The sequence below is a fragment of the Anabrus simplex genome, chromosome 7 (assembly GCF_040414725.1).
Source record: "Anabrus simplex isolate iqAnaSimp1 chromosome 7, ASM4041472v1, whole genome shotgun sequence".
NCBI classification, from domain to species: Eukaryota; Metazoa; Arthropoda; class Insecta; order Orthoptera; family Tettigoniidae; genus Anabrus; species Anabrus simplex.
Window position 1 is genome coordinate 119,982,799 of NC_090271.1, and position 12,458 is coordinate 119,995,256.

Sequence of the window (12,458 nt, forward strand, 5' to 3'; positions counted from 1 at the left end):
ATTTTCACATGACGCCTCAGTATTTTGTTCGCTGTTTCTTCTAGAGTTTCCTAGAAATTTTCCACAGTTTTAGGGTGAGTCGTCTTGTGCTGATTTGTGGCGGCGTGCACGTTGATCGATGTATTTATTACCTGTTTTAACGGAAATCAGAGAGACTCTTCCTTTGAGAGAAGTAAAGTCAATGACTGAATCGAGTATGGAATGGTGTTTGGCGAATCCGGTTCCCAGGAGAGGTAGTTTGTCTCTAACTTTTATGGCAGGTTTTCCCTTGTAGATTCTGAAGTTCTCTGTATCAAAGAGTCCTTCATCCGTGAATCGTGTCTCTTGGAGTGCGGTGATTTTTAAGTCAATTTTTTCCAGGACGTTGGTGAGTTCTTTTAATTTGCCTGTTTTAGTGAGGTTGTTCACATTAATTGTGCCATTAAAATTTGTACGTCTAGTTTTGAGAGTATGACAAGGTCTTGAGAAGCTCCGATTCTTCTCCGCATGGTGTCCCTGATTCCCCAGAATCCGATGATTCAGGTAAAGCCAGTCTGTCGACTGGTGCCTGGGGGTAGTGATTCCAAGATCGTCTCTTCCATCATGCGCTCAAGTTTTGGTTTGTTTTTTTGGAGTGATCTCAATTGAGACCTCTGGTTTACGACTCGATTTTTGAGTTCGAGAAGATTTTAATGCAGTCGCCTCAACTAGAGGATAAGTCGATGACCACTTTGCCGCTTGTTACAAGTCAGACGCAATGTGGATTTTTAGGAATGGTATGCCTCTTCCGCCAGTTCCGCCGTACCGAGACCTCGCTCTCCTCCTTCACTACCGTTGAGGTCTTCACCGTAACCCAGGCAATTGGGACTACCAGCCGGATAAGCTGGGCCAAGATTTTCTAAAGAGGTGTTAAACTTCTATATTATTATTATTATTGGCCTTTACCAATACATTACTTTGGGTCGGCACTGCACGTGGATCAAACCCATTTTTACCGCCAGATGCCCTTTTCGACGGCAACACGTGAGTCTGTGGTGGTTAGGAGTGTGGTATGTTGTATATAAATGAAGATGGTGAATACAAACACACAGCCCGCGGAGGGAATGGGAACTAACCAGACGCGGCTGTTTTAGTGAGGGTGGCTAAAATTCTCCGCCCAGCCGGGAATCGAACCAGAGGCATTTCCGAACCGAAGCTAGGAGCCGAATCAGTATTATTACTTTTATTTATTTATTTATTTATTTATTTATTTATTTATTTATTTATTTATTTAAATTTTGTTTTAAATTTTTGCTAGTAGTTTAACGTCACATTAACACATCGAAGGCTTTCGGGAACGCAAAGATGGGAAATGGCTAGGATTGGGTAGGTAGCGTCCATGGCCTTAATTGGATGCCGTTATGCATCACTAGACTATGCGCCAAAAGTTGGTTGCGAGATAATCGCGTTTAAATTTGGTTCTATGTATAAATTCGAGCGAACATAATTTTGCTAAATATGGTATTCCTGGTGTTGTAGGATAATAGATTGTACCTTCTCACCAAATTTCAACATTTTTATACTCGCATTACATAGATTTTCTGGAAGAAATGGCGCTTAGTCTACTGATGCAATTTAAGGTTTTTCTCAAGTGCGAATAATGCATCACGATGCTACACCAATAACCCCTAACTGTTGAGTATGTACTGAGTAAAACTTCAAAAAATATAACGTAGTGGCAGCCATGATTAAAAACTGAATTTCCTACAGTCTGAAAAGGCTCGCTAAGTGCTTGATCTAGCACGAGCCGCGCCACAACTCCGGTACATTATTCAAGTTTTAGATGGAGAAATTCCAGAAGGGAAGCTATTCTCTAAAGTCGTTGCTATAACGACTTACTGATTTGAGGAGTTTCAACTTATCTGACTCAAATACAAATGGTAAGACATGAGCCATTGTAGTCTATAAAATTTTTGAATGGATTTTCTCTTACGATAGGCCTATTATATTGTGCGAGTACAGTATTGACGTGATATTTTTAAGCCTATAGGTAAGTTTTGTTCTGCTTGAGACAGAAAATGTGATTAAAGATATTTTCTCCCATAAATACACACAAATCACTGGACAGGTAATAAGAATGTTGCTCTCAGTTCATTCAATCTCGAAATCAGGATCTCCATTAAATCCATCTACGTCATCCACGATGTCAGAATCTGCTTGAATATTCTGGTAAAATTGTTTGGCATCTGCAGGTATTAGGTGCATCAGCGAACCAAAGTCTCTTAGTTTGGCTTCAGAGATAGGTTTTCCTTTTGGCCACAAAAGTATTAATGCCTGGTGAAAGGGAACTCTACTTTCCCGTGGTCGTCCATGTCTTGACTTATTTAGATTTACTTCCTGAGATTCACCATCAAATTCTAGAGAATGATTCTCAGACGCAACCTTCTTAGCAAGCTGCATTAGTAGTATTGTCCTTCTCCTTACTTTTGGAAGTACTTGATACATGGCTGAACTTCGTCACTTGATAAACCACTCAATGTATCACCACGTAAAAATGTCAGCACTATCGAAAACGCGGGCTCCCTCGCTGTCATCCGCGCGCAATGTGAGGAATGTGGCGCTTGGTCTAATGATGCAAACTGGAAAGTCGCATAGTCTACTGACGCAATTTACATTTTTACTGATTCCCGCTTTGTCGCTTAGGTTTTCTGTTTACTAACATTTAACGGCCTCTTGTAATGCAATGGGGAATTTTTTATAAATCATTCAAGCCCTTCTCTACAAGATGGCGCTAAAATCTCAATTTTCGATAAGTGGCGCTTAATCTACTGATGCATAACTGCATCCAATTAAGATACAGTTTTGGGTGAAAAATGGGAAACCACCATCTTCAGGACTGCCGAATGGGAATTCGAACCCACTATCTCCCGAATGCAAGCTAACAACTACGTGACCCAAAACGCGGTGCCACTTGCTTATTATTATTATTATTATTATTATTATTATTATTATTATTATCATCGAGGCACTACGTTTGTCATCGGTCATTGCTTCCTGGCATGCCTTATAATTTTAACAGTTAACCAAAAGCAGGTCAAGAACAAAATGACAAGCAAGGCCAAATAATCCTGCAGAGATATATATTAACTAACCTCCGTATTCGTGATTCATTTATGAGGTAGCCAGGGCCACGGGATTGACTTGCAGCAAGGTTAGTTTCTAGTTTCACTTCGTAATTTAAGATATCTCCGGAAGTAATCTGTGAGCTAAGGTTACGCAAGTAGTTCCCAACATTCCAGGCTCCGTAGCTACTGGTTGTAGTTCTTGAGGTTTATACATATGATTCCGTTAGAACAGAGTTTATCTCTATGGTAGTGATTTTTGTTCAACGTGTTTCTTTCTTCTTCTTTTTCTTTTCACCGGCGCCATTAATGAGTTCCTTCAGCTTCCAAATATTCACTGATAGATCATCTGGGGCTCGTGCTTTTGAGTTTTCCGTACACCTTGTAGTATGGATGATTTGATCAGAAGTGATCCGGCAAATTGGTCCCGAACAGGCACGCTCTATGGAACTGGTGGAAGTATAAATTCAACAACTGAAATTTCTTCAAAGTACTGCTTCCATCTTACCAAGATATGGTTTTTGCTCTGAAGTAGGCACCCTTTCTTGTCTTTGATGCTAATGAAAATTTCAATGTATAGTATTGCCTTACCCCTTACTACTGATAGACGACAGGAACACTTCTCGCCTCCCTTAGTATCCAGCTCTGCCCACAAATATTCGTACATCTTCTCAACTTTGGCCTCAGCAACATCTTTCTTAGGTACTCGTCTTGCTACAACATATTCATCCTTGATCCCTTTGTTTTCTTCAGTGTGTCGGTTCTTGTACGAATTTTTTTTCTTCTGCACTTTCTACTGGACTTGCTCAGTCCATAGCCATGTCATCTTGTCTTTTCTGCGCCGGCCTACCTTTGCTGAACTAGAGTTGCCTCGCAAGCCGTAACAACAGAATCACGGAGGTCTGTACATGTGGTATCAAAAGAGCCTCGAGTGACATGGGGGAATTTATTCCGTTGGCAAGAGCTGTCTTTTGCTCCCGCATATTCCAACACTTGAGGGTGATCGTACGGTGACCATTGCTCGAAGACTTTCTGTTCTTCATATCACAGGCGAGCAGCTTACGTTGTGGGGCAGGACAGTCGGATGGTATGGCTTTCACGTCTTTTAAATCTGTGAAGTTGCGTCGCCGAACAAGAATGAAGTCTATCTGGCTCCTGAGGTCACCACAGGCATATGTGACGAAGCAGCTGGTGCGTTTTTAAAAATATGTATTACTGATCACAAGTTCATTAGCTTCTGTAAAGTAAAGGACTCACCGGCGGTCATCATTTCGTGTACCAAAACCATTGCCCCAAGGAAGTTTCAGAGTCCTCTTCATGCTTTCTACAAGACTATGCAGGTCACCACAGAGAATAAGGAATTCCTCTGGAGAGCGTGCTGATATTTAGTCATGCATCTTCAGCAAGGAGTTAACTGCCTCTCCCCCAACGCAACCAGTTTGTGGATTGTAGGCTGAGAATAAGCACAAGTGATAGCTTGTGGTGTTAATGATGTTCGACATCAAGCGATCGGTGCGCCACAGTAACATGGCTACGGACGTCATCATTTGCAATAATAGCAACACCTGTACCGCTATGTGTCCCATTAAGTGGTCTTATACCCATCTTCAATGACACGGTACTTCTGCCCTTCCAACGCGTTTCTTGTATGAAGCAATGTACATCTTGCGTTTCTTCAGCAAATCTGTCAATTCAAGGCTGCGTCCAGTCAAGGTACCGATGTTCAGTGAAACAACATGAAGTTGTGCTGTTTGGGCTAGCTTGTTTAGACGGTTTCGCCCTTGAAGCGGTAGCCCTTTTCCACTTGTCACAGTAATCAGGCCATAACAACGCACGTCTCTTTTAGAATATGCCCTAGCATTTATACATTCCCTCTTGACAAATCCATCCATTGGTTGTGACAGATACTGACTTGTTACCCGAACCTGACATCATTTACAAATTAGGCCGCTCCTGAAATGAAGAACAGACGTGTTTTGTAGACGTTCCCCTGGAGAACAGACGCTACATTTATTGAAATTTCAGTAGTATTTCCTCTACTGCGGGCCCGCAAGCCTCCTAACAGGAGCTCATCCGCCCGAATCCGTTGGCCCTTGCAGAAAGTCAGGTTATTTTCCACCACCCAATATTCGGCAATAATAATAATAATAATAATAATAATAATAATAATAATAACAATAATAATAATAGTGTCCGCCTCTGTGTCGTAGTGTTTAGCGTGATTAGCTGCTACCCCCCGGAGGCCCGGGTTCGATTCCCAACTCTGCCACGAAATTTGAAAAGTGGTTACGAGGACTGGAACGGGGTCCACTCAGCCTCGGGAGGTCAACTGAGTAGAGGTGGGTTCGATTCCCACCTCAACGATCCTCGAAGTGGTTTTCCGTGGTTTCCCACTTCTCCTCCAGGCAAATACCGGGATGGTACCTAACTTAAGGCCACGGCCTCTTCGTTCCCTCTTCTCTGCATATCCCTTCCAATCTTCGCATCCTCCCACAAGACCCCTGTTCAGCATAGCAGGTGAGGCAGCCTGGGAGAGGTACTGGCCCTCCTCCCCAGTTGTATCTCCGACCCAAAGTCCTCACACTCCAGGACACTGCCCTTGAGGCGGTAGAGGTGGGATCCCTCTCTGAGTCCGCGGGAAAAACCAACCCTGGAGGGTAAACGGATTAAGAAAGAAAGAAAGAAAGAAAGAAAGAAAGAAAGAAAGAATAATAATAATAATAATAATAATAATAATAATAATAATAATAATAATAATAATAATAATAATAATAATAATAGCAGCATGCACCTCATAACATTCTCTACTAAATGCAGTCTGAATCAAAACACGCCATACTACCCATCCATGAAACCAGTGCAATACGGGCTCCGATGCCAGACCTGCTTCATCCATAGAGGTAAAGTGAACTTCGGATGGAAATGTACGTAATACAAAATCAGTACGTATACAGGCTGGGAAATACAAACACACAGATGAAAGTAAAAATCCTCAGCAGTGGTGAGGAAGTTTGAAATAATTCGAGAGATGAGCAAGGAATGGTTACCATGAGATTGTAAGAAAGAAATCGACAAAGTCATCAAAATATCATCTTTGAATTTACAAATGCAAACGAATATTATTCGTGTATGAAAGGACGAAAAGGACGTATATGCGGAAGTAAACTTGACCCACAACATTTTGAAAAAAATGGGAAGACATATACGACTGTAGCACTTACGAGAACCACAATTGGAATTGCTATTTTAGAAGCAAAAGTCCAGGTGTTGTTGGGCACACACTTCGGGGATTCATGATTCATGGTTTGAAGTAGTACCGTAAAGTTTTAGATGAAATAATGACGTCTTTAGAGGACGAATTTCCTGACGCTGCCTTCGTGAACCTCGTGATGAACATCCAGCACTCAGTTCCTATACGAAGATAGCGGTGCTACATAGATTACCGATGTGTATAATAATGCAAAAGAAATGGAAAGAACAGTCGGTATTTTGTGTTTGAATTTGTTTACAGTTTGTTTTACGTCACACCGACACAGATAGGTCTCATGGTGACGATGGGATGGGGAAGGCCTGGGAATGTGAAGGAAGCGGCCGTGGTCTTAATTAAGGTACAGCTCCGCTCCAGCATTTGCCTGGTATGAAAATGGGAAACCAGGAAAAATCACCTTCAGGGCTGCCGATAGTGGGGTTCGAACCCACTATCTTCCGGATGTAAGCTCACATCTGTGCGACCCAACCCGCACGGCCAACTCGCCTGGTTTCGAATAAAATAAAATGTACGTTGTACACTCATGTAGCCCTGTTATAGAAACCCCTGCGAAATCCGCTTGATGCAACAATAACATATTCCTACCTCCGAAATGTATGGAATGAATTTCATAAAAGTTCGGTGTCAACTACTCAACGACCCTTGTAGCCAACTTCCCCCCCCCCTTTCCATGACGCAACAGCCCCGAAGTACCATGGCCTACCAAGCGACCGCTGCTCATCCCGAAGGCCTATAGATTATGAGGTGTCGTGTGGTCAGTACGAGGGATCCTCTCGACCGTTATTCTTGGTTTTCTAGACCGGGGCCGCTATCTCACCATCAGATAGCTCCTCAATTTTAATTCCGTAGGCTGAGTGGAACTCGAACCAGCCCTTAGATGCAGGTAAAAGTCCCTGATCTGGCCAGGAATCGAACCCGGGGCCTCTGGGTAAGAGGCAAGAACGCTACCCCTACACCGCGGGACTGGCATTGTAGCCAAATTAAAAATGTATTTGTTTTGTATTGTTCAAGGATATAGAGACATGTAACTATTTACTTTTCTCAGAATCTCGATTGTGCATTAAGTGGATTTGTTTTCCGGACGCCCTCATTACGTACACAAAAATAGTCAGCGCGCGACTGTTTAAGAGGTAAGCCGGCTACAGCAGATACAAGACAGTACGTTGGGCAGTCTACCGTTGTGACTCGTAGGCGCCGGCGAGTAACCTAAGTAAAACTAATCAAATACAGTACGTTTACTTTACCATCCGTTAACAAAAGAAAGATAAAAAGAATAGTCTTGCTTTGTACATAATTAAATATATAAAACCAGACAAGTGGTGACAAAATTGCATGACATTTTACATTTCGAAAAAATATATATTTAATACAGAAAGGAACTGCTGAAATCAGAATATCAAGCAATGTACATTCTCCCGAGCAAAACCACGAATGGTAAACATGTGCAGAAAATTTTAGTGTCTCATGATTTCAGTGTTAGTTTTTCTCTATTGAATTTTCGTCACACCGACAGGTCTTATGGCGACGATGGTATAGGTCTGGGAAAGAAGTACCTGCTTATAATTATTGATGAACATAAGAATTAATCAGGAGCCATTCTAATGTTATGCTTCCTCAACTAAATACAGGATATTTAAACTTCAGTATTCTGAGCAACTTCAGTTGCATTTTATTTCCATTTATTCATCCTATGAGTCTCAGGAGATTGATTTCCTTTGAACAACTCCCATCAGTCAAGGTTTAGATTTTAAGGCGCGCCTTTACTTTGTAGAGGAAAATTAGGGCTCCTTTATAGAAACCAATGTGTTATATGCTGCCCCGAATTGAGAATGGAGGCAATTTTCTAGCACCTTTCCCTCCCGTTTTTATGCTCTTCGTCTTTTTTTCGGCTTACTCTGCCCTTAATCATCTTCTCTCCCCCTTTTTCTAATCGTTTCTGCTATTTTTCTATATTTTTCCGCAGTGCATGTCATCATCATCATCATCATCATCATCTGTTTACCCTCCAGGTTCGGTTTTTCCCTCGGACTTAGCGAGGGATCCCACCTCTATCGCCTCAAGGGCAGTGTCCTGGAGCTTCAGACTCTTGGTCGGAGGATACAACTGGGGAGTATGACCAGTACCTCGCCCAGGCGACCTCACCGGCTATGCTGAACAGGGGCCTTGTGGAGGGATGGGAAGATTGGAAGGGATAGGCAAGGAAGAGGGAAGGAAGCGGCCGTGGCCTTAAGTTAGGTACCATCCCGGCATTCGCCTGGAGGAGAAGTGGGAAACCACGGAAAACCACTTTCAGGATGGCTGAGGTGGGAATTGAACCCACCTCTACTCAGTTGACCTCCCGAGGCTGAGTGGACCCCGTTCCAGACCTCGTACCACTTTTCAAATTTCGTGGCAGAGCCGGGAATCGAACCCGGGCCTCCGGGGGTGGCAGCTAATCACGCTAACCACTACACCACAGAGGCGGCGCAGTGCATGTAACAAATTAAAATTAAATAATGATCGTGGTAACGATAGGAAATAACGCTGAACAATTAACAGCTGTTAAAATAGTTTACATTGACAAGTTCAATCAGGAATTAGACATGCTGAAGGTGTTCAAATCGCGATATTTCGTCTGCCTCAGAAATTTAGGCAGGATTTCATCGAAACTGGTGGACTTGTTATACGATGCTCTCGTTGCGCAAAACACCGGCGAAACCACTTCCAACAACACATTTCCAGATCGAAGCATCAAAATAACAAGACTCTTCAAACAAGGAAGTCTCGATAGCCTCTATTAAAAATACCTTGATGCATTGTTCTGCCAAGATCCAAAATTTAACATTGATTTCCGTGCAGCTTTAACACAGTTGGGAATTCCGCTCAGTAAGGTTAACCATCCGAGCTTGAAAGGTTTTCTTGAAACATAAACACAGTTGTCAGTGGCCGATGAGAGTACTTCAAGAAAAATACTCTTGAGCCTATTTATAAAGAAACTGTACAAGTAATTAAGGACAAAGTGTCGGATTACGATGTGGGATTCAAACTGGATGAAACCACGACTCAATGGATCGATATATTTCGAGCGTTTTGGGTTTTTTTCTGGCAGGTAAGGAAGTTAAGCCCATGTTACTGAAAACGTATGAGTTGCTATTTGCTTTACGTCGCACCGACACAGATAGGTTTTATGGCGACGATGGGACAAGGAAGGGCCGGGAGTGGGAAGGAAGCGGCCGTGGCCTTTAATTAAGGTACAGCCCCAGCATTTGCCTGGTGTGAAAATGGGAAACCACGGAAAAACCATCTTCAGGGCTGCCGACAGTGGGGTTCGAACCTACTATCTCCCGAATACTGGACACTGGCCGCACTTAAGCGACTGCAGCTATCGAGCTCGGTAATGTATGAGTTGCAGAAAGCCAATGCCCATACAGTAATTCAGCCATTTATGGACTTTTGTCAAAGGTTGGGCCCGGTTTGAAAATATTCTTCTCCTGCTTACAGACCAGGCTCCATGAATGCTTTTGGCAGTTAACCAATTGAAGCATTTATTCTAAAAAAAATTAAATAATGCCACCTGTTTGTCCCATGCCCTTCACAGGGTTTTTGAATACATTAGGAATGAATAAGACATTTTGAATCAGTTCACATCTGACCTGAAGAAAATACTGCTGAAAACTCCGAGTCGTACTGTTCACTGCAGGAAAATCAAAGGCCTGTACCTTGAAAAAGTCCCGGTCAATAATTGCTGGGGAACGTGGATTCAGTGTGCTGTTTCCTTGGGTGATAATGTTGACAAAATTGACGAGTTTGTGCTTTCTCTGGATCCAACTGGGACGCAGCCACTTCTGTTACCAGAGCAGAAATATGATTTTCAGATAGAGCTATTTTGCGTCCATGGTTACAAGTACATGACGGTAACCATTAAAAGCTTGGAACGAAAAGGAAGAAAGAATGAAATACTTTCACTTCCGTAAGGAAATAGTTAGCTGGTTTTGCTAAAGAAAAGTTTGAGACTAGTTTTCAGAAGAATACGGATGTTGTAAAATTTACAACGTCTACAGAATTGCCATTCCGAGTGAATAGTAAATTTGCTCCACTGATTTCTGTGGATGTAGAAAGAATTGTTAGCATCTACAAAGACGTCTTATCACTAAATAGGAACAAACTAACTGTTAAAACTTAGAGATGTTTAATGTTTTGAGGTACAGCAGCTTCATGGTTTTCCCTTTCCCTGAGTAATTATGTATGTAACCTACTGTGATGTTCAGAGACTGCCTGGCCGAGGGGTATTCGGTTCAATTCCCCGCCAGAAAGTAGAAAAATTTAAGAAATGATATTTCCACTTCCGGAGGTGTACATGGCCCTGAGGTTCATTCAACCTAAATCAAAAATGAGTAAGAGGTTAATTCACGGGGCAAAGGTGGCCGAGCGTAGAGCTAACGACTCTACCCCCACCAAGTACCAAGGTTACGGATAATGGATGCCTTTATCTTCTACCCCTCCAAGGGCCTTCATAGCCTGTGCCGAGATTACTTCGCTTACTGAGATGTACATTTTCGAGTGAGTTGATTTAAATTACTTAAACATACGAGAAATAACACTTTTCTTGCTCTTTCTCGTCTTATTTTAGCACCTTTTCTCTTCCTTTCTTCCTATGAAAATTACAGCTAAAAGTCCTTATCGTGCCTATCACCATGATTTCGCCAGCAAATTAGATATCTTACCTAAAATTATTTTAAAGTCTTAAAGTTAAATGGTGTTGATGACATAACAGGCTGGAAGCCAATAACTCTACTTTCTTTACAGATGTCGGTCGAGGGCGCCAGCTCGGTGACGTCAGTGATGATCAACCCTTCCGACCTCAACCTGGAAATTTCTTGTACGGACAAACAGGATGGTGTCTATCGACACGGAGATTCGTGCAAGATCTATTACAGGTAACTACTGGGACATTAACAGTCTAAATCAGGGCAGAGTCATGCGACAAAAAATGTGCACGAACATTAAATTGATTTCCACTATTAAAATAATGTCATATTAAAACTAAAGAATGTAAATTCAACACTGCCTTTAGACATTCGTCCAACGCTAATCGTAATTCATTGCAATGAAATTATACTTGACAAACCCCTACGCAATGTTAATTTTATATTTTCTTAACACATGTCTCTTACTTACTTACTTACTTACTTACTCCATGGCTCTACGGTCCTTTAAGGACCTTGGCCTCCTTGACCACAGCTCTCCAGTCATCCCGGTCTTCAGCACGCCTACGCCACCTCCTGACTCCAACGGTCCTCAGATCAGTTTCCACATCCTCCAGCCATCTCATCCGGGGCCGACCTCTCCTTCTCCTGCCCCCAGGGTGTCCTGTCAGTGCTTTCCTTGGAAGTCTTCCCTCCTCCATCCGTTGTACATGCCACAGCCATCCAATTCGTCTCATTTTGATTGATGTCACCAAGTCCGGCTCCTTATACAATTATCTTTTCATTTGTTCTGATTCTCCATAAATCTCCCTCCTTCACCGGTCCGAATATCTTCCTCAGTACTTTCCTTTCCCACACATTTAATCTCCTCTCTGTGGCCTCAGTCAATACCCATGCCTCACTCCCATACATAAGCACTGGTTTAATTATTGTTTTGTAGAGAGTCAGTTTTAATTTCCTGCTTAAGTTTTTACTTCTCAAAAGGGGATTCAGTGCCCTGTAGGATCTGTTGGCAGCCTTAATTCGATTTACAATATCTGTTTCAACTTTATTTTCTGATGTTATTACTGAGCCAAGATATGTGAAGCTATCTACTGCTTCAAAGGTGTAACCATCCACTTGGAGATTTTCAGTGTTCCTTCCATTTCTCTCTGTTACCATATATTTAGATTTAGAGTCACTTATCTCCAAGCCCAAGGACCCAGCCGCATCTTTCAGCTCCCTCAAGGCAGTTGTAAGTGCCTCGTTACTTCTAGCAGATATCACCACATCATCTGCATAAGCCAAAATTTGGATCAGTCTATTGTAAATATTACCACCCGGATTAGTAGTTACTGATCTTACAGCTTTCTCCAACACTAGGTTAAATAACACTGGTGATAAGGGGTCTCCCTGCCTTAGGCCTTCTTCGGTTCTGAAAGATCT

The 12,458-nt window shown here is 42.3% G+C and overlaps 1 protein-coding gene across 1 annotated transcript in view; it reads left to right on the forward strand.

Moving 5' to 3' along the window:
* LOC136876956 (neurogenic locus notch homolog protein 1) overlaps nt 1–12,458 on the forward strand; it is a 144,838-nt gene that overhangs the window by 98,385 nt on the left and 33,995 nt on the right. Inside the window, exon 3 of the mRNA XM_067150726.2 lies at nt 11,134–11,264. Within this exon, the coding sequence (XP_067006827.2) occupies nt 11,134–11,264 (131 nt within the window). The remainder of the gene's footprint in view (nt 1–11,133; nt 11,265–12,458) is intronic.